This window comes from Xiphophorus couchianus, chromosome 20 (genome assembly GCF_001444195.1).
Source record: "Xiphophorus couchianus chromosome 20, X_couchianus-1.0, whole genome shotgun sequence".
NCBI classification, from domain to species: domain Eukaryota; kingdom Metazoa; phylum Chordata; class Actinopteri; order Cyprinodontiformes; family Poeciliidae; genus Xiphophorus; species Xiphophorus couchianus.
Window position 1 is genome coordinate 19,238,288 of NC_040247.1, and position 23,747 is coordinate 19,262,034.

At 37.0% G+C, this 23,747-nt stretch overlaps 1 protein-coding gene across 31 annotated transcripts; it reads right to left on the reverse strand.

The window, feature by feature from the left end:
- Positions 1-298: 298 nt before the first annotated feature.
- On the reverse strand, positions 299-22,392 carry znf740a (zinc finger protein 740a). 31 transcript variants are annotated; one of them, XM_028003473.1, is made up of 21 exons: positions 22,028-22,391; positions 20,236-20,398; positions 19,825-20,007; positions 19,284-19,430; positions 18,052-18,172; positions 17,725-17,808; positions 15,561-15,644; positions 14,067-14,150; positions 13,606-13,689; positions 12,156-12,239; positions 11,747-11,830; positions 11,088-11,171; positions 9,647-9,730; positions 9,192-9,275; positions 8,557-8,640; positions 8,067-8,150; positions 5,744-5,827; positions 5,242-5,325; positions 4,436-4,519; positions 3,915-4,033; positions 299-3,145 (listed from the first exon to the last, which is right to left on the reverse strand). In XM_028003473.1, exons 2-21 carry the CDS (start codon positions 20,278-20,280, stop codon positions 2,972-2,974), a joined length of 1,965 nt encoding a protein of 654 aa, XP_027859274.1. In that variant the 5' UTR covers positions 20,281-20,398; positions 22,028-22,391; the 3' UTR covers positions 299-2,971. The 31 variants fall into 31 exon arrangements, with proteins under 31 accessions (XP_027859274.1, XP_027859275.1, XP_027859276.1 ...); XM_028003474.1 differs by lacking the exon at positions 22,028-22,391 and adding an exon at positions 21,714-22,018; XM_028003475.1 differs by lacking the exon at positions 20,236-20,398 and having other exon boundaries at positions 22,028-22,392.
- Between the last annotated feature and the right edge of the window lie 1,355 nt (positions 22,393-23,747).

Here is a 23,747-nt window from a genome sequence, read left to right on the forward strand (position 1 = left end):
AAACACCAATCTAAAAGCTACAAGATACCTGCCCTCAAGGACTGGAGTTTGACACTGATGGTCCAGGTGAACATTACGATGTCATACCAACAGTGAATCACCCCGAGAATAGACATAAAGAAAATACAGCATTTTCTATTTCCCATGCATCTCCTTATTTATCCAGGAATTCAAGACTGCATAGTAACCCTGTGAAGATTAGACTTCTACATCTTCATACCGGTGTAAGACAAAACGGGGATTATATATACTTCGGCACATTTGACTTTCAGTTTCATTAATAATTAAAAACAGCAAGTCCTTTACAAATTCTTTATTTTAGCATAATAGTAAGAAGCCTCTCCTCTGATTTTCATACAGCTGAAACTAATTGGATCACAAGGGTACATATTAGTTAGCCCATTTTTACAATAATTCATTGTAATTTTTTTAGGAAGTTATTCTTATGCACTTTTTCCTACACAAAATAATCAATAGAGATCCTATCTTAACTGAGGACCGTAACTCTGCATGCAAGACTAATAAAGAAAAACAACTAATCTGTGATAGCTACTGTTATGCTGTTGTTCATCTAATACCATTATCAATATAATTTACTACAAATACCAGGGACTTTGTATAAGAAAAGCAAACATTTTCCTGTGATACTACATCATATAATGTCAAAATTACAGAAACATACTGGGCTCCCAACTGTACTGATCCAAATCTTTCTGTTTGCCTTCTGTGTCAAAGAGAAAACAAACTTGTCAAAGCCTAATATCTAAGACAGACTGAAAGGAATAAAAAAAAAGAAATCAAATTTCCATGTTTTTCCATTTCATTCCAGTGTACAATTTCATCTGAATAATACTAATTAAAAAAAAGTCCTTAAAACAATCATAAAAATGTGATGCGCTAACCCTTCCTTTGAAAAACAAAATCTCATAACGAGATCTGAGATGGAAGGGTTCTATTGCGATTTAATGATGGAAAAGATAATACTAAAAACAATAAATGACGAATATTAACAAGCAACATCTACATACTGTATTGCCCTTTTGCTTTTTTTTTTAATATGTGCACACGCCAGTGGAGTCCTTCCACAGGCTGGGAATAGTGTTTCCAAAGCAAATGACTGTATTTCTTTAAACTTGGCCCTTTTTCTCCGTCATAATTTCAGCCAAATCAATTCACTTAAAACTGAACCTTTTCTCTGTGCACACTTTACCAGCTGCACAACTTTGTCTTTATATATATAAAAAAAAAAAAAAAACACCATCCCAATTTCCTTACAATTCTGACACATTGAAGCAAATACAGAGGCTGCAGAAAGCTTCCACATTTGGTTAATGGCTTCAACAGCATGTCGTCCAGATCGGTACAATACAGGTTAAACAGGTTGCCTGGACGCAGCACTTCTCCGTCAAGCACTGACGTTTCAGGGCCAGAAGCTGCTCCATAACAGCGGGGCGGAGAAACACGACCAGCAGCTGATTGGCCGCTTGAAAAGATTCCCTCCAAAGTTCATGATGCGCAGAAGAAACCCAGTTATTATGGCGGCATTTAGTCCAATAACTCGTGTATTTCAAACTTAAGGCTAAACCCAATGACATGATAAACATTTACACACCGGTCTCATATCTGGAAAAAATAAAAATAAAATAAAGCAATTTGTTAAAAACCGCTGAGCACTACCTTCAGGACAGTATGCCGTGTTACAAAATTAGCAGGAATAATGACCTAAAATTATCATCAGAAAGATCTGTTTTCTGAAGCTTTCAGCATTCAACAACTGAGAGCTTAGTCATTTTAAAACAAACAAAAAAAAACAACAAAAGGCTGGCAAATGTATCTGAGCCACAGCCTAAAACACAGCAGAAAAATAAAAGGCAACAAACAAAATTAATAAAGAAAACATACTAAGGCCACAATATTCTGTATACTGCTGCTAATCTCACAATGTGACGAGCTGTACAAACAGTGAGACTCGAGGAGGCCGACCTGCACCGGTTTCCACCCAAACTCTGGGAGAGACATTTTTCTGACACAGCACTGGAGATCTCAGTATATACACACACAGGTGAATGGACAGTAATTGTGGAAGAAGTACTGTTACACTGCTGTCCTCTGAAACTCGTGAGTCGACACAAAAAATTTATCTGGTTTACAAACATCTTAGACAAACTGCTTCCCTCAGGACTCGACTGCAACGGCACCGACAGACTGTATCTGAACTCCATTTTTACTCTTATTTTGGCCCATTTTACGCATAAAAAACAACACTCAAGTCCAATCTAGATTAATATACATTTTCAATTATTTACACCGATTAAAACTGGGCCTTCCCTGCTGATCGAGTCAACAGAATTTAGTGTATCAAAACACTGAAGGTGCCAGTCGATGCTTCCAGTAAATACTTCTTGGTAAGCAGCACCGAAAGGCAAACTGTGGTCCCAATGACGCAGAGCTTCCAGGCTCGACCTGGAGGGAAAACTCAGTTTTACCGATTAAACCGAGTGACGATTCTTTTGAGGTAAAATGGGCCATTTAAGAGGAAAAAAAAAAAAAAATACCAAGTTGCTCCGATAGTATTTTTCCACCATTTTTTTTTTTTTTGCAAAAACATTAGGACAAACAATATCCAGTTCCCTTCCCGAGGAGTACCACCAAATGCAGTTTGTTTGAACAATAAAAACCTTTTTTTTTCTTGGGAACAAAAATGTACAAAACAGGACCATTGACCACTGTTCATCACAGAAAAAGAGTATCATTTAAAATAAAAAAACAGGGAAGAAAAGGGAACACAGTGAAATGTAAATAAAAAATAAAAATAAAAAAAATTGCCCCACTGTCATTAATAATCCCAGGACTGGAGCTGAGAGAGCGGTCTGCGCTAGAATGTGGCGCCACTCTGCACAGAGGCGAGAGGAGGAAACCCTGCGGCTTGTCCCATCTCCGCTGTAGTTATGGATCCCGGGAAGGCGTAATGTCAGACAGCCAGCCGTCCCGGAGGTGGGTGCAGGGGGCTCCAGGTTGGCGGAGCAGGCGGGGGCTCCTGCTGGTACGGGCGTGGTTCGCAGCATGGCTGGTTCTCTACTTTGGCTACGCTGCGGCCCTGGCACAACCGCCGATGTCGCAGCAGACGGTCTGTGCGTGAAAAGTTCTTCGAGAGACAGAAAAGGGAAATATTAGATAAATCTATCTTCCACTAACACGCAGCACAAAACTTGATCAAAAATCATTTATAGTTAAATAATTTGTATGTTTACCAAAGTCTATCCAGTTTAAAAAGTGTGGACTTACTGAAAATTCAGTTTTGATGAAAATCAACAATCGGGGCCAATTCCAACCCTCGTTGGTCCCTTAATTTCTTTTGCATAATTGTACGCGTGTTTGTTTTTGATGCATAAGATTGGATATGTTGTGCAAGTTTCATTTTTCATTAGATTTTCTTTTTCTCTGAAGTCTTAAGCCTTATGATTTATTAAGCCATATTTTTTTTTAAATAACTAACTGTTGAGACTTAATTATTCCTTCTTATTTGTTTTCCTCTAATTCCCTGGTTATGTTTTCCATTTTCATAAAAAAAAAAAAGGGAAAAAATGAGTGTTGCATCAACCTGCGCCTTTGATCACTTTGGTTATATTAAATGATTCTGTTTCTTTTCATTGTTTTGGTAATAAAAATTAATAAAATACATTAAACTGACTGTTAAAAAGGTCTTGTGACGTTTCTCTTTAGCAAAACTTTTGGTTCACTTTTGTAGTTGTTTATTTAAATCTCTTCTGTTTTATCCATTGTAATTGCTTTCCCCACTTTTAGCCATTGGAAATTGCAAGTAAAAAAGGGAACTATAGATAAGATGCATTATTATCATTAGTCATACATCACCGGATTTGAAAAGGCTTTGCTTCCTGTTCAGTCAGACCTACCTGCTGGCATCTTTCGCATTGATAAGGCTTCTCCCCACTGTGAACGCGCTTGTGTCTCTCAAGGTGGTAGCGCTGAATAAACCTCATATCACACATGTCACATGCAAATGGCTTCTCTCCTGGAAGAGCACACAAATACACAGTCAATGCATCAGTCTTAGAGTCTTGAGTCAGCAAAATGGCAAGAGTGTTAATTTAGATGTCTTAAGAGAATAAATGTCCAACACTTATATCAGTTCAGGGGGAAAATAACTCTTCTATTAAATGTCAAACAATCAAGAGTACTTTGAGCTGCTTTTCTAAAAAGGCCTCGTCATCAACTCATTATGTGTAGATCAGAGTGGAGTTTCTCAATTTTATGGCCCAGATCTAAGCAACACAGAGGCCCCACAAAACTGGGGCGAGTTTCTTTTAGGCTGGTTCAACATCCCATCAAATGACTTAACAATCCAAACTCGAGTTTGTTGTTCATGCACCGGTGCCTTTTCTGGGTAACAGGGGCTCGACAGAGGAACGCATACCCGTATGAGTGAGGCTGTGTCTCTCCAGGTGGTTACGCTGAATAAACCTCATGTCACACATGGAACAAGCAAACGGCTTCACCCCTACACACACAGAGCAATATATTAGCCCTACCACCCACAAGTGCAAGACAGACAGGGTTTAAGCTCAAGCTAGCCCTGCAAAAGGGAATTCATCCTACACAGGAATGTAATGTGCATTTTGTCGTTTTAATATAAGCATTCATGCAACTAAAATGGCTGATTAATATTTTAACATGAGGCTACAGTACTGTGCAACAGTCTTGGGCCATTCCTCCATTTACATTCTGGTAAAAATGGGAAATATAAACCAAAGATTACAGAAAATGTGTACAGGCAATACATTAGGGAACTCGGCTCTTCAAAGTTTCAACATTTTGTCAAGTTAGAACCAGACATTTTACTTTATTTGATTGGAATTTATGTGATACAACAACTAAAAGATGCTCATTATTGTAAAAGAAAAAAAATAATAAATTGCTCTTAAGCATTTCAGCATCTGGAAAGAAGTTTTCAAGTCTTGCCACAGATTCTCAATGAGGTCTAGATCTGGACTTTGATTAGGCCTTTCAAACAAACAAATATGCCTCTACCTGCAGCTTGTCTTCCTTCCCTGTACTTATCTTCCTATCAATAGTTACCAGCTTCCATCTTACTGCTGAAAAATATCAACACAAACATCATGAGGCCGCCACACGCAGAGGATGAGAATCCCTACGGCTTGAGCCGAAAACTTTTGCACAGTACTGTAGACGATGCAAGAGGTCAGGTGCACTGAGGCGTACCAGTATGAGTGAGGCTGTGTCTTGCCAGGTGGTAACGCTGAACAAACCTCATGTCACAAATGGTGCAAGCAAAAGGTTTCACACCTAAACGCAGAGCATCAACACGTTAATTTCAGGGCTTTTACTTCACGTTTCACAATCCATCAATCAGAAATGTACTTGAAACTTGTATTTACAATTGATGGGTTGTTAACCACTTCTCAATTGTTTAAAAACGATCAGTTATGTATGCTCTAAATTTGTTTGAATGCGATTAACAGTGTGTTTTGTTTTGGTTTTTTGTCAAATTATGTATCCACTTCTAAACACATCCCATGAGCTGATGATATATTTAGTCCTGGTCTTATATGTTACTTTAACACACAGTGCACCAGAGTTTAAAAAAAACAAGTAAAAGTGTCCCTTACTTTCACAGAAATATCAATTGTCTGAGATAATTGAAACTTCATAATGTATGAACAAGCTGATCTCAGTGACATGGGTAAGGTGGGCGGACGCATACCCATATGAGTGAGGCTGTGTCTCGCCAGGTGGTAGCGTTGAAAAAACCTCTTGTCACACATGGTGCAAGCATAAGGTTTCACACCTAAATGCAAAGTAGCAATATTACTATTATATCACTTCAGCTCTCATTTCCATTCTTCAACAAAAATATCTAAATTATTATTACTTAACTACACATTTTCCAAGTCATGCAACACAAAGAAAAATATGTATATACGTTTCACATGTTAACTTTAGGGTACACTAGTCGGCAGCAAAAAACTAAACAACTGACCACTGTACTTACTTTACAAGTTGATAAAGTTTGCTCTTTATGACACGAGGAGTTAAAATTACTAACTTGAAAGCGCCAGAATCATTTGTGTGTGTTGTCTTAATAACTTATCAAGTACAAGAGAAGTTTAAACGTTTCAACAGAAGTGAATATTTTTCCTCTAAATAATTAATGTGATCAAATTGTTACCATATCGTTAAAGTCATTGAACATGGTCAAATTCATCTAAAAAACAGAACGAGACTTTTCTTACCATCATAGAAAAACAAAGCAAGCTAATAAGAGTTTTAAATGCACAGACCAGATGCTGATATTTGTGTCTATTTGATGGATACCGAGTTTAACACGGCAAATGTTTCACATGAGCCAAGTTGTTTTTGCCAAATTACTTATGGATTTAAAGAGGTGTGCATACCAGTACGGATAACATGGTGTTCGTTTACCATATAATAACAGTGACAAGAATGAGTTATCCTAAGTAAACAATCTAACCGATTATGTTTTAGATTTGAATAATTCAAATTGATGCTTCTGTTGTTGGAAACTATTTTATCCACTAGCGGATCCATTTAGGGATGGACAATATGGCATTTATCTATATTTTACACTTCAAAATCTAGAAAGATGCATCGTGTAGCTCTGGTTTTTGTAAACGTTTCACCAACTGATACAGATTTCAGGTTATTCTGATTTCTCTCTAATAACAGGAAGCATCTTTAAGGACTTCTTAAATGAGCAGTCATTTATATTTGGAGCAGAGACATCAATGTGTGACAGAGCAGGGCTTGACCAATTAAAACATTTATAAAGTGTTGATGTATTACACTTTTCTCTTTAGTATCTTAGATCAACAATTAGTATGGTTAGCATTAGTAGCTGCAAATGACTATAAGGGAACACCTCAACTCAGACATTTCAAAATTTATTTCATCATATTTAAATCTGACATGTTTCATGACAGGCAGAGGCTAGAAGCTCAAAAAAACAAAATAAACCAACTGCAGTTCACTTTTCAGCCTTCCTGTTATCTACCAAAAGTCTTACTCTCCCACAGCTTGAATGGACTGCAGACATTTATCAACATATTATGAAAAAAGTTTCAATTTAAACACCGTCTTACTTCTCTGTTTCATTCAATATCATTTTTAATGCCAACTGGTAATGCCAACAGCAAATGTCGAGTCTTCATCACACGGAAACAAGTTGCACAGAGAGTTGGTTGTGTTTAGGTGTGGTGCGTTCGCTGGACTTTAGAGAATTTATGACTGGTAAATCAGGGCAGATCATGGTTGAAATTGTCCAAGTCTGATCACAATTTCTTGGTGAATCTGTAACATTCATAATGTGCAAACAACTTTTTCACAGGAAAGACAAGAGCATTTTTGGCGAAAACATTTTTGAATAGATTTTCATCCAGGTTAAATTTAGCTAACTTATGTCGAGTACAATTGTACTTTATTATTGAAATACACTCCGCTACAGATCACTTAGCCAAAGTTAATGCCTTTACATTAAATTTAAAAGGTAAAAACACCACTTTACCACTCATAGTTCTCACTCTTGCTGCTTTAAAGTAGGTTAATGAAGCAAAACCTGAGAGTCTGAGCATAGAACAGCAGTGTACAGAATGTGCCCAATAGATTATATGATCTGATATTACCAAATCACCCACCCTGAGTGCCAAAGGTCATCAGTAAATGGTGCATCTCAAATGTTTAAAGGTGCATTGTGTACTCTTCTGCAATTCCGTTGCAATACTTGATGTAGTAGTGTAGTGAAATAGTCTAATTGATAATGGGTTAATTGGATATCTAGAGCCATCTGTGCCTGTAGGTCTCTTTCTATATACAGTCACATATTTATAGAAAACCAATAGCAATGAAATCTTTCAGACTTCTCATCCCTTCTATCTTCATCGCAGTAAATACCGTAAGATATAGTGAAAATGTCCATATCACCCATCCCTAGAATCTGGAAACACTTTTGATGCCGATTTAAAGTAACGGTGTCCTGTATAATGTGAGAGGGCGAGTGCACTGAGGCGTACCAGTATGAGTGAGGCTGTGTCTTGCCAGGTGGTAACGCTGGACAAACCTCATGTCACACATGGTACAAGCAAAAGGTTTCACACCTAAACGCAGAGCATTAAAGTATTATATACAAAACTGTCTGGGCTTGTGTTCACAATCCATCAATAAGCATGACACTTTAAACATATAGACGAAATTGATGGGTTGTTAACCACAATAATTGCAGGGGATTGTTTTTTTTTTTTTTAATGTTTTTTTTTCCAAGGAAATGGTAACCCGATTTTATTAAACAACACATCAAACTATATGAACCAATTCAAATCCACAATTTAACACATCACATGAGCTGATGATGTTGCAATCCTGTATCCTGTCATCTATAAAGGTCTGCTTTAATATTCAGCTTGAGAGAATATAGATTACTATCTAAGCTTGCTGGATGAACATCTGATGAAACATAAACACAGTTTGATCTCAGTGACATGGGTAAGGTGGGCGGACGCATACCCATATGAGTGAGGCTGTGTCTCGCCAGGTGGTAGCGTTGAAAAAACCTCTTGTCACACATGGTGCAAGCATAAGGTTTCACACCTAAATGCAAAGTAGCAGTATTATATCACTTTGCCTCCTTTTCACTTGTTTAAATGTATAATAAAAGTTTAACGTTATTGGTTATTAACCACACAAAATGCCTAATTGATTTCACATTTTTAAAAATTAACAATAAAAAGAGTAAAATGCTGATTTATGAATTAATCCTGTTTATCCTTAACAATACTGACCAATATCAACAGGTCTTTGTTAACTTTATAATTACAGGGTTCCAGGACAATTTCCATGTGAAGAAACCATCCAGAACAAACTTTAGAGTTCAGCCCTTTATGTTCATTTCAAAATATTAAATATGAGCGAAAGATGGAGACGGAAAGATAGAGATCTACAGAAATTGAGATGGAAATTTTCCATATTCTTATTTTATTTTCTCATACATAGACAAACCATGAAAATACAGAACCTGAATTCCAAACTTTGTAGGAACCCTGTAATTAACACGTTCCTGAGACATGAATATGCAGAAACGTGAAGTGAATTAACATAAAATGTGCACCCTAAAGTCTGACTGACGGTGGACAGACCCATACCCGTATGAGTGAGGCTGTGTCTCGCCAGGTGGTAACGTTGAAAAAACTTCATGTCACACATGGTGCAAGCAAAAGGTTTCACACCTAAACCCAGAGCATCAAGAAAAAAAAATTTATGTCTCTACAACAACAACAATTAAAAAAAAAAAAAAAAAACAACTATGAGTCTAAAGTCCTGTTTGGTAAAAAATTAGCCAATATGGTTTAATTATTAACTGTGGTTAATAACCAATGTCATAATCCTAATGTAACTTACAAGTGTACAATATGGTTGTTGTAAATTACAAAATGGGTTGTCCTAAATCCACTCCAACACAAGACCCGTGTGTACAACCTAGTGGAAATCAAACTATCTGAATCTGTGAATGAATGCAGCTATAATAACATAAGAGTCTAGATCAGGCATACTACAGCATCCTAATCTTGTGACAGGTTTAGGATTGGCAGAGGCATACCCATATGAGTGAGGCTGTGTCTCGCCAGGTGGTAGCGCTGAAAAAACCTCTTGTCACACATGGTGCAAGCGTACGGCTTCACCCCTATACACACAAAGTATGAGCTTTAGCATAAAAAAAAATACCTCAACTGCCAAAAATGATCAATGATAAACTTTACTAATTGCTTTAGTAAAGTTTGGCTGCACTTATCAGCGCTCGGTTTGAACTGGAAATCCCAGCTTGCTTCACAAACCTGCTATCCAAATCGATAGAAAAAGAAAACGTTTCCACATCTCTTTAACTTCCACTAATCTTTGGCTATTATGTTAATTGAGCTGCCATAGAATAAGGAAGATCTTCTGATCAGATGGCCAAATCAACTTGTTTCAAACCAAAAAAGTTTGGGTTTTTCGGGAGGTGCTTATAAGTGACCAGACAAGCAACTGGGGCCTGAATCTCCAGAGGGGATCATTCCAACTCATGAAATGCCAAATAAATCCTAATTGTGATCATGTTTCCAACAAACCCAAAAAGGATTTCCTGATTAGATTTGTCAAACTAAATCACGCTGATAGCAGGAGACAATTTTAGGCAGTTGGCAAACAACTGTTTTCAACATTAGAGCATCTGTTGTGCTTTCAGAAAATTAGAAAGTAAAAGTAACTTCTGAAAGTCGACTTCATTCCATCATTTAAAATCTTAGTAAAATCCAACTTACAAAACAATATAAATGTGAGACATATTTACAAACAGTTATGTATGCATGAAAGTATACGTTTGTTTCCTGACCATAACTTTGAATGTGAAATGACAATGACAAAATGAGTTTTTTCTTTGCCAAGGAAACCAAAGCGTTAACCAAAACTTTGTGCCCGTTCTGAGCACAGTTCCAGTTCAATATGGCCTCACAAAGTGCTTCCTTTGTGTGTAACTGCAAGATATGCTAAATCTACATTTCCCAATCAGAGTAAAGTTATAACTGCATGTATCTCTGATTTGCAGGCAGCAATTTAGCTTTCATTGCACAACAATGTAAGGCAAATATGATCTTAACTTTTAAAATATTGATTAAATATTTTTATTAAAATCCAGTTTGCTTTCTGAAGATCTTTGGCAAACATCTTTGAGCTGTAATAAAATTGCATTAAAAAACATCAGTCAGGAAGCATGCACCAAGATAGCCCAGGCTGCAGTAATGCAATGATGGCTAAAAAGCCTGATTTTCACGTACTTCCTGGTTGTCATGTCATTTCATAAACAAAGAACAGGGGGAAATGTTCTAATACACTGACAATTTGTAAAGATGCTCCAGGACTAAATTAGCAACTGCCAGGATAGTTATAGCAAGCATTACAAACTCGAGTTTGAAGCAGCCATTCAACCATTAATGCGTACTGCATGCACGAACAAAGCCAGGAAGCGATTGGATGGAGGCAAATATAAATAAATGAGCACATACCTGTATGAGTGAGGCTGTGTCTCTCCAGCTGGTAACGTTGAATAAATCTCATGTCACACATGGTACAAGCATATGGCTTCACCCCTAAAACACAACAAAATTAGAGGTATTCAACATCAAGACATGAAAAACTATTTACATGAATTTATTTTTTTCTTCTACCATGCTTTAATAATGTGAAGTTAGAGACATTACACTAATATAGGTTAAAAGAGAAGTGCAGTTTAGCTTAATACATGTATATAAAGCTTGTTATAGCTTTAAGTAGTTTGCTTTAATTTCATACTGAAGCTTTTCCCACAAACAGATCCGAACCTTTATAATAATTTAACCAAATCCTCAGATTTGTTTTTGTCAGCTTTTTCATCAAGCAATTGATCAGCTTCATAACTGCACCCAATACACCTTGTAGTGTAATGTTTCTCTCATTGAAAACAAGCAATAGTCAGCAATGTGCATGCAAAAGTACCATTACAGTATTAAAAGTCAAGGTAATTGACAGAATCACTTCTTCAGTGGACAGTTTTCCAACAAAGCCTAAAGATTTATCGACAGTCGTATAATTAAAGTATGGAGAAGGGATTATGAATGTAATTTTAAAAGTTTTTTTTCTTCTTTTAAATGGCAAAACTTTCACAGTGAAAATTAATTAATCATACCGGTATGAGTGAGGGTGTGTCTTGCCAAATGGTAACGCTGGAAGAACCTCATGTCACACATGGAGCAAGCGTATGGCTTCACCCCTACATGTATACAGTACCAGATTTTAGAGACAAGAAAATCTAGTCAAATGAGGGCATAGCTGTATGATTTTACATATACTAATGTCTAATTTTCATTACAAATGCTCATTAACCTTTATAGCCAGCTATTTCTGTGCAGACATAAAGACGTAGCATCAAATATAAACAATACAGGACAAACTGTGTTCGCAACTTAGGTTTAATGATTCAGATAGACAAAAAAAAGATATATAATTTTTAGTGCTGACAAAAATGACCCATACCATTAACAAAATGTCTAGAAACCCTAGCACCGTCAAGAAAGAGGGATAAGTAAAACTTCTACCCGTGTGAGTGAGAGTGTGTCTTGCCAGGTGGTATCTCTGGAAAAATCTCATGTCACACATGGAGCAAGCATATGGCTTCACTCCTGCACACACAAAGCAAAGTTTTTCTTGTAAAGACAAAATGAACTCAACAGGACACACTTACTTACAGCTGCTCCTCAATAAATTTGAATATCATTGGAAAAAAGTTGATTTCCTTCAATAATTTGATTAAAATATTGAAACTGACACACACACACACATTACACAAGTGTAATTATGGTTTACAGCTAATAAAAACCAAAAATTCACTTTCTAAGAAAATCAAGCTATTATAGAAATGTTATATTTATCTCATCTTATGGCCTACATACGCATGGGACTGTTGAGTTGACGTCTGTCCACAAGAAGGTCAAACCACACCATGTCACTGCTAAAGATGGTGGCCGTTTAGAAATTGTATTCAAGCAGAGTGATGGAAAAAAAAAATAACTGCAACCTTGTAAGGATTTGGGAAGCAGAACTCATCCAGGAGTTTCTGGACTGGGCTGCTGCTCGTTATCTCTGCAAATTTTAGTCATTTTTAACATCTAAATATCAAGTTAATGAGTAAAGCTTATTGACAATAGTCAATACGTTTTACAACAAATATTTATTTCCATCTTGTTTGCGTTTTGGAATTAGGATGACCATGTGGTGTTTGCTTGGGAATGTGGCAGTAATAGTGATGCGGTGCAGGATTGTGGGTGGTTTAACTAAAGTAGCTATGTACGTCATCAGTGTGATTGTTTCTTTAGGGTGTCAAAAGGTTAGAGAAATGTATAGAACACAGTTTATATCTGTAAATATCAGTTATTGGCCAATAGCAACAATATTACTATCAGATATCTGCCTAATAGTCAGTGCATCCCTATTTCAGATCAAGTTAAAGTTTCTGTAACAAACCATTTTTTGACTTGGTTTTATAAATAATTCTAATTTTCTGAGAAAGAGAATTGTAGGTTTTTCATTAGCTAAAAACCATAATTATCCAAATGAAAATAAAAGACTTGTTAAATATTCTGTGTGTGATGAATCAATATTTGTGGGTTAAATTTACTCAAAATTATATTATCAATTGCATTACAATTTACTGAGGTGCATCTGTATTTTATGTATCCAGACATGCCAAAGAGGACCAGAACTGAAACAAAATACACATTCAACTAACATTTTCTAATCTGTCGACATTCATGAAACGGGGACTTTGATTAAAACTGTATTCTATAACCTGAGGTGCTTACAGTAAAAGGGCTATTTTCAATCCAGTCAGGAATATTTTCAAGTATCATCTGCAGGATTTAGCTGCTAAGCACTTCATACACATGTTAACAGCCAAGATGCTTTAATGCGAATAAATATTTCATGTTACACATGACTAATAAATTTGGGTATTTGGGCACTGATGAAGGAAAAAGGGTGAAACCATACCCGTGTGAGTGAGGCTGTGTCGTGCCAAGTGGTGGCGTTGGAAAAATCTCATATCACACACAGAGCAAGCGTATGGCTTCACCCCTACACATACAAAAGTATGTAAATATTCAAAAGAAACCTTGAACATTTGACCATCAACTATTTCCTAAGTGAGGTTTTTTTCCAGTTATACATTTATACCATGTGTCATTTTTAATGTGTGTGTGTGTGGTGAAGGTTATTTCACTTGAACAACAAAAAAAATGGCAGGGATGATCTAACAATTGAACAGAATATAGGAAGTTCACACACAGCTGTTTCATAAAGTATTCATATAGTTAAGAGAAAAATGCTAAACTTCAACCTATCTGTTATATGTCTGGATACATCCACAAGCGTCTGAACAGTAGTCTTTCTTGCTGCTAAATCTGCCAAGTCTTTGCTTTTGGTGGAAACTTCTAGAGTGAGCAGACGCATACCAGTGTGTGTGAGGGTGTGTCTTGCCAGATGGTAACGTTGGAAGAACCTCATGTCGCACATGGAGCAAGCGTACGGCTTCACCCCTACATACACAGATTATCAACAAATTAGCTACGCCGTTACTTTGGGATTACGGGGAATTCATAACAACCAGTTTATCAGGAACCGATATTCCTTCATTCACTTTTTATGTTAGTTTAAAAGAAGTTTGGTAAAATTATTAGCAGGTATTGAGATTATCAACTTTCAAATGAAATGGAGTACGTCACAAAACAAAAACAATATTTAGGGATGTTTTAACAATGCATAGAGGCTCTGAGATGGTAAAAGCTACATTGCTATGGGATAGAAGGAGAAAAAAGGTCAACAAATGGATTTGAAGTTCATTAAAATTAAAACTGCAGAAATATTACAATGAGTTTTCCCAATTATGTTGTAGTGAGGCCGGTCTTCCTCAGATTTGAACTTTCCTGGAGAAAGAGCGCCCTTTCCTCAGGCCTCTCTAAATTTGCAACACTGGACCTTAGATCTAGTCAGAACAAACTTCTCACCCATGTAAATGTCACCCAAGATCTTACGGTCTAATAAGTAATTATGTCTTTGTTCATTGGTATGGCTTCATGTTTCATAAAAAAAAAAAACAATTGAAAACCAGTTAAGTTATGAAATTGTTATTTTACGTGCAATGCTGGGTTGTTCATAGTGGAACTTCTAAAAATCTAAAGGAAGGGATTTAGAAAAAATACATTTCCCATCTAATGGGTTTTAGGTTTTATTTTACACCAAGTCCACCTGTGATCAGCTCATCAGTGCCTTGTGCTTTCACACTGTAGACAACAATGGACATTTCTAAAATACAGGACATTTACTTTTGTATGACCAACAAAAAACATGCAAGAATGTCAAAAAATAATTTGAAAAATAAAGAAAATGTGAGCAACAGTAAAAGTGAGTTTATGTAATTTTAGAAGTAAATATGGATAATTGTATTTGCATCTGAATTGTTTTTGATGCACTCATTAACATCTATTTATGCCTGTTATGCTGTCTGACAGTTCAAACTATTGTTTGTATTTGTGTACATTTACAAATTGTCAGTGTGTGAAAGAAAGCCCATCCAAAAAACAAAAGTAAAAAATGAGGGGGAAATTTTTTTAATATATTTCCAGAAACCCTTTAAGCTCTTGTCAGTATTTATACAGTTAGGATAACTATTACACAGGATATCAAAGTAATTTTATGATGAGCATTTTCTAACTTTACAAGCAGATATTTCTAACACTTGATAAAAAGGGCCAGAGCTAACCTGAAATGTTTTTTGTCAGTTTGTTTCACAAAATCAAATCCTACAGCCTGTGTTTTTCTTTCACCCTGTGTGTTTTTTCTTCGATCGAAGTCAACCTTCCCTTTCCCTGCGTAAGAATCAATCCACTGACTTTAGAGTCCACCCAATCACGCTAAACAAAAACTGGGTACGGTAAAAGAACGCATACCCGTATGAGTGAGTCTGTGTCTCTCCAGGTGGTAACGCTGGAAAAACCTCATGTCACACATGGAACAAGCAAACGGCTTCACCCCTACACACACAGAGCATACAAGTATTAGCTAGTCAGTCTGGCAAGTAAGGAATAACTCAGGAAGAAAAGTAAGAAATGTGTAAAGTGTGTATGGGAAAAGACAGATGCAGTATTGGCAAAAAGAAAAACTGTAAATGTCAACTACATCAACGTGGATTGGTAGATTAGCCCAAGGTTAGTTAGCTTTAATTTCTTATAGTGAATAATTTAGCAGCAATAATTTACTTAAAACAATTATTTAGAAGGTTGACTTACCCAGTCTGTTTTATAGCTATTATGTAAACATCTCCCCAATTGATGTCCGCAATTTTTAATTGTACACAATAAAACATTAAGAATTCAGTATTTGATCACCATGCAGATGCTGTCAACACAAACCGAAGAACATACAGAGTAAAAAGGGGCTATGTATTGCATGATTTGTGTTGCCTGTGCTTTAACAGCTTAAAATCTGCACACCGGTGTCCACAAGTACGAGTCCATCATAAAGTCCACTATTAAAAAATCTTCACTACAAATCTAATTCACCTGTTAAAGCACAGAGGGGTGAATATTCTGGTACTGTAGCCAGAACAACAACATACTAAAGAGTAAATATGGTCAAATTTCTAACATGTTAGTGATTAAGCCTCTACATATAAACAGAAATTCAAATCATTTTTGAACTGACCAGCTCATATATTTAAAGACGGCAAAGATGCAGTCAGTTCTCCAACAATTTAACATCTTATGCTGGGATTCAACATTGAAAAACTTTATGAACAAAATTTTAAAAATTAAGCCAAGGTACTCCTAAGCTATTAATGTGATTTTCTAAAAGGATTCTCAACTATCAGCAGTTGTACACTTACAGATCCAACCGCATGTCATATAGCATAATATGGCAGTGATTATGGTCGCAAACCCGCATAAAAAACTGTTCAGAAAAAATTATTACAATTGAAATAATATAGTTTTTTTGTTGTTGTTTTTTGTAGGAATTAAGGATTGGAAAATATTGCATAATTCATTATTATTTTGTGAAAGAAAAACTATTGTTAAAGGGATTAGTAATCATATGGTAAAGATGAACAATCCTCAAAAACTGGCAGTATGATTGCCGTTTTTACAGGTTTAAAAACTGTTTCCACTGTTCCATGAGGTCGTCAATAGATCTTGTGTTTCAAAATATGACTTAAAACAATTATTTCACTGTTTAGCAGCACAGTTGCACAACTGAATGCAACTTTTTTTATAATATACATGTTGCCAAAAAGATTAATCTTTTGACCCTTTTTATTGTAATTTGTAATCACATTTGCAATTAATCCCACAAAGAAACATGATAATGTCATTAGTCCATATCAGCCATCTCTGGGACAAATAATTACTTTTCTGTTTTAAATAAAAGCAATAATATAATGCAAGACAATTTAGTCAAAAATGTATGTGTAAATACCATGGCACGATAAAATAGTGGTAATCTCACTGAAGGTTATCAGCCCATGACAGTCTGATACTATCTAAGTCTGATGTAGGATGACCTTGAACCAAGTAGAAACTGCCATGTTTAAGTTCAAGATGTACATGTTTCTGTATATTAAAAAAAAATCTGCACTGTTTGTATTTTAAGACAATTTAAAATGGCTAACAAGTATCAATATAAAGTGGGATGCTGAAATTAGCTTCTGCTTACACCAGATCTTCATCTACTCTTCAAAAAAATGCTCACCAATCCTTAAATAACTGCTAAAATGATCAAAACTTCTATCAAGTTTCACATTTCTATAACTGCACCAGCTAATATTTAATACACAAAGTCAAAACTATTAAAAACAAAGAAATTCACATAAAGAGTTTTTAATAATGGACTCTGGACTACAGGACCACAATGGCTTCTATTCTTTTGTTTTCTGATTGTGGGGCCAAATAAAAAGACTGCATGTTATAATTTGGAATAAAGAGATTTCGGGGCTGGCTTTGTTGGAAATTACTGTCCACAGACAAAAATGAATCGTCAGCATCTGTCCCTTGATTTATGTGAAAGACTACATGCGTAGTCAGATTTATGTAAAAATGGGCACGGCTGAAGGACGCATACCCGTGTGAATGAGGCTGTGTCTCTCCAGGTGGTAACGCTGAATAAACCTCATGTCACAAACGGCACAAGCATACGGCTTCTCCCCTAAACCGAAGAGCACCAGTTTTAGTTCAAGTCCCCCACAGACACCAGTTAGCTGTGAGGCAAAGCTATTACCAAACAAGGCTTTAAGTAGGCCACTGGAAAAGCTCAAAACTGCAGCACACTTCTAGACTCAGTCCAACTTAAACGTTTAAGGCCTCTTTCAACATTTGATTTAAATATTCAGTCACTAAAAGCTGTTCTGGCTTCAAAGAGAAGTCGAGCTACTACAAACAGCTACCATACCTGTATGAATGAGGATATGTCTCTTTAGGTGATATCCACTTCTAAATGCTCCGTAACAATGATCACAAATAAAATTTTTCTGCACTTTGGAGGCCGGACCATTCTCATCTCCACCTGCGCCCTATGAAATAAGCAGATAAAAAAAACATTTTAAATACAGGCTTAAGAAGAGTGTAACACAAATATTCAATATGTAGTAAGCTTTAATGCAAACAGACAGGTGCAGTTGAATAAAATAAGAGTATTGTGGAGATGTTTATTTGTTTCAGGAGTGAACTTCTCCTGGGGTTTTTTGGCCATTCTTCCTTCAGAAACTGGGGCCTTAATTTCTAAATTAAATGTGGAACACTTCTAATGTCTGGTCCAGACGCAATATAAGAAATTCATCGGCTGTAGTCAATGTCCTGGATCAGGACATGTTCTCCTTCCACTCAACTTTTCATTAACAGTTTCACATAACACCCAGAAAATCCAGCTTCTTTAGGAATGAGCTTCAGTTGCTTACCCTTCTAGCTGACGGTAAGTCAGTGTCTGCTGGATACCTGTCATGTAATCAGGCTTTCCCTGACTATATACTGCTAACATGTCAGTTAAAAAAAAACCTTTCCATACAAGTCTTGTGAAATATTCTGATTGTGTGAAAAGTTGAGTTTTCATTAGCTGTAAGTCCTTATCAAAATTAGCTAAATTAAATGCTTTATTACTGCGTGTAATGAAACTCTACATCAGTTTTCCTTTGTCAACTGAACATCAGACGCCCCTTTATTCAATGTGACTGTTACACAATCAAAATTTATGTTAAATTGTTTATTCCACACAAACACTAAAATTACTGCACTACAATTACTGCAGAAAGTCAAATTTAGCTTTTTCCTCAAAGCACAATGTCAATTTTAAATGAGAAAATCTCCCAGTCATGTCAGATGGCCTTAATGCCCTCCTGTTACTGCTCCCCCTGTTATGCTCACAACTGCAGCCATTGTGCTCCACTTCACTCCCCTCCCCCCCTTCCTCTCCAGAGAACCTCCACCCACCCCCTCCACATCTTTCCTGTGCTCCTCCCCCACCCCCACACAAACAAAAATGTGCACCCTTGGATAATCCAAGGCAGCCACACATTAGCGAAGTCAAATGCTGAACGCGGTACGTGCACACACGGGGAGCTGAGTGCGCATTCATGAAATAAGAATACAAGAATTTTCCCAACAATTTCAACAATCCAGGCTACTGACCTTCCCTCCCCTTCCTTCTTGTTCTCTCACTTTACAGGGCGTCACTGATTTCCTGTTCTTTTTTTTCTGCTGCATGTCTTCGTTGGTCCTCATGTCCTTCTCATCCAGCAAGCGGGGAGCTTGGAATTCACCTTCCTTCCTGATAAGCTACGGAGCAAGAGAAAGTTAATTATTTCCCATTTTCCCAAAGGTCTCTTCTTAGCGCTGTAAACAGAGGTTCTGATCATGGCCAAAAACCAAGCAATAGCAACAACCTTTTACTCTTTATTATGCAGTATTTTCAGTTACAGCTACTGTCAGAAATAAACCGCAATGGTCATATAGACCTGTTTTATAACCCTCTCTAATAATTCATACCATTCTTTAATATGATTTTGTTTATCTAAATTCTAAATTATCTAAATTATGCAACAAAAGTAACAAAACTGGTTTATCCAAGAATAATTACATACAAAAATTGTATAAAAGCAAAAGGTTTGCAATCTTCACACTGTGAAAGCCTAGCAGTTAACCCCCCCATATTTCCCATGTGAGTCCTAACCAGGGGTGGACAGCTCATTCCAGAAGGGAGGATCATGTGGCTCTGGGGAGCACGGTCGGGTCCGTCTCTCTGAGGAGGTGCATGGCCGAGCGGAGCCATCATTTTTTTAGGAGGAGCCGCCATTGTACTGGCCTGCATCAGGGCCATGCTGGACAGGACAGCTTCGCAGCCAAGCAGCCCCGCCTGCATGAGGAGGGGGAGGGGGGGACAAAAAAAACAACAAAAAAAAGAAAACAAGACGCAACACTTTACAAGCTGTATCAAGTCATACCAAATGAGCTGCAATTTAAAATGAACTACAGCTAAGACAGTAGTGGCATCCGCCAAGCTATTCATCAACGACAACATCCTGAGTGACACAAGACTGCAAGTAAAACTATTTGTAACCACTTTGGTGTTGTCAAAACAAACCCATTTCATATGGTCGCGGACTGAGCTGCTGGGCAGATGTGACATTGCTGTGGTATATGTGAGCGCAGGGACAGGGGTGGGGACAAGGTCATCCAGAGATCCGTCAGTCAGGATGGTCGGGTTGGTGGGAAGCCACACCCACCTCACTCATCTAGTACTAAAACTGAGGAAGAGGAGGATGTGGACGAAACAGACAGACATACAGTTACAACTGCTTCATTGGCTGCCTTTACGGACACATAATACAAAGCAAGTTCATGTAAACAGATGATTTTTCTTTGCACATATGATTCCAGTTAATGAACACATTTTTAACAACAACAGGACTCACTGTAGCTAAAAGTGAATTTAATCTGGCCTAATACTTGAGAGTTAGAATCATCCTATTGGGAAGAAACGTATACCAGTTTCAGTTCTCATCAGTTATTTGTTTTTTAATAGGTTTAACCAATAAAAGTGCTACATTACAACTGCACCTATAATTACACATAATCTATAATTCAGTGATGATTGAAAAAAATATGAAAGAAAAAAATTCTAATGACAAAAATCAGGTTTTAAAGATAATGAACATTTGCTAAAGATCCTATTGAATATGTATTAAAAGAATTAAAGCAAGTAATTTTTTAATGATTTGAGTAGTTTTTCTGTGCTTTTTAAGGTAATTGAAGGACATTAATTACCCCAGAATTTCAGCCTTTAAATTGATGTGTGAAAATCTGAAAGCTCACTAGTGTGAAATAATTTATTTTAGCAAAGTATGTTAATATACACTTAGGATTTGATATTTAACATAAATAGAATAACATTTATGTGTTATTGGCTGCTCTACTGTGTAGAAACTACAATATTTTCCTCATTAAAAAGCTAGTTAAAGACAGTTCGAGTAAATTATTTGTTTGCCATTATTGAATGTAACTACGTTTAGGATTGTGCTTTTTGAGGAAAATAAGCAGACAAAAGCATGATTAAACCCCCCCTTTAACAAATATAATGCTATCAATATATTCGATTTTAAACAGAAACATCACGAAGACTTTAGTTTTTCACATATATTAGATTGGTGATGGCACTAACTTATGTTTTTCATCATAAAAGCTTCAAAGCGTTTCAGTTCACTAACGTGAGCTAACGTTAGTGTAGCCAGACAACTAACGGACCGCTACAGCTAATGCTAATTTAATAAGTCGAGAAAAACGTACATAATTTACAAATGTTTATTGCCGTTTGGTTAGTTAAAACACAGAAAAATAACCTAACTAAAGGCTGACTTTGTACTAAACGTACATTTTCAGCACATGCAGTAGTGGCCTTCGTCCTGCCTCTGAACCCTGCGTTAGTTTAGCTGCTGTTTGAGCAGGCTAGCTAGCAGGAGCTAACTGCTCGGTGGCGCCCTCGCCCACAGACTAAAAACTCGGAACAAATCGTGAGAAAACGTTCACTTCGGATTGATACAGCGGTTTCGCCAGAGTATATACCTCACAAGGTGGATCGCTTCATGTCTTTCCCAGTTAGATTACTAAACAAAAAAGAAACCACAAGCTCAACTGGTTCCAGACGAGTCTGGGCTATAAAGACATTCGTGATGGCCGTCGTTACGAGTGCCTCCCCCTCCCGATCATTAAGCTAACATTTGTTAGCATCCCAGCACTGGCTAACACTGACGCTGTAACAATGCATAACCCGCTTTACTCCCTTCTTCGACTGTACGTTTACAAAATGAGCACACAGACATCCAAATGCATAATTAACATTATATGAACACTGAAAACGATCAAATCTTTCTACGTACCAGCTTTGCTCGCCGACGTTTTCTGCACCGTCTAGTTTACAAACACAGGAAACGCCACAGGATGTAGCCCACTCCCCCACACAGCAACAGCAGCAAACCCTCCTCAGCTGAAGAGAAAGGGCTCATCTTCTTCCAGCTCCCCGAGAAGCCAGAGTGGTGATCAAACTGAAACAGCAGAGAAGACTGTTAGTCCATTATTATTCCTGATCTGGAGACGCCCACCACCGCGTTTAGGTTGATAAATGTTGTTTGGGCCTCTCTCTCAGCTCACTGTAGATTCAGACCACGTCTGAAGAGGCACAGATGGGAAAAAAAAGGGGAGCCAGCTCTTAAAATGACAGAGAACAGGGACGTGTGTACAAACACTAGGAAGTTACAGTAGTTTTTATGCTGCCCTTTGCCCTTTTGGATTGAGTCATCTACATGTATAAGCCTGAGCAGAGATAGCAAGATTAGTGATCAATTAATTATTATATCACTGGACTTATATTTATTTTTCTTTAAATTGCGCCACATTTATGAGTTAGAAAAACTAATTTGTCGGTTGCATCCATGAAAAACGATCTAAATACTTCCTACCAATGCCAGGCATCTTTGTAATGAATAATTCACTTAACGAACAGGGCTTTTATAATGTGTTGAAGAACTGTGGGCTACACATCCACAACAGCCTAGCACAGGGGTCTCAAACTCCAGTTCTCGAGGGCAGCAGTCCTGCAACTTTTAGATGTGCCTCTGCTGCAGGACTTTTTAGATGCCTGGAGTTTGAGACCCCTGGCCTAGCACCTCCTCCTAATATGTGTCACACTCTTCCTGTACTATGGCTAGTTATTTGCCAATGTGCATAACTAGCCATGTGTTCATCATTATCTTCCAAACTAATCCTACGAGAGGTCAGAGCTGCAGAAAGCTTTTATGTCATCTCCACTTTCAAATTCTTCAGGTAGTCTGATAAACTCTGAGCATTGACATATTGGAGGATGAAATTAAATTCCTAAGGATGCAGATATAGGATTGCCACTGGTTTCAGAATCCTACTTTGATAGCTCTGCATTGAGATTGCAGCAAATGATCACAAGCTTTGTTTTTTTTTCCAGCATCACACTTTCTTTACCTAAAGCCATTTGGCATTGGCAGAGAGCATTTGGTCAACTTTGGATGGACACAATCAGCTTCATTTCCTTTGCAAACATGGAACCATTAAGGGGAACTAAACTGGCTTTGATTTAGTGCCAACAAAATGCTCAAAAATATGTCCCAAATTACCTGCAGGTTACATAATGGCTCCATACTATTGTTCTTAAACCAGGTCTTAGTATAGATAGATAGATAGATAGATAGATAGATAGATAGATAGATAGATAGATAGATAGATAGATAGATAGATAGATAGATAGATAGATAGATAGATAGATAGATAGATAGATAGATAGATAGATAGATAGATAGATAGATAGATAGATAGATAGCATTTATTGTCATTGAACAGAATTCAACGAAATTTCCATTGCAGCTCCCGTGCAAAAGGTCAAATATATACAGTATAAATAAGCAAACACACAATAATAATAATAACAATATATACAACTAAATTAACTAAAGGCACTCAACCACACCAAAGAAGTAGCAGCAGATCCAATTATGGCAAAGTACAGATGATGTGACAGTGCAAAGTGCAGAACAATATGGCTGTGTGGGGGTGGGGGATATGTATGTGTGA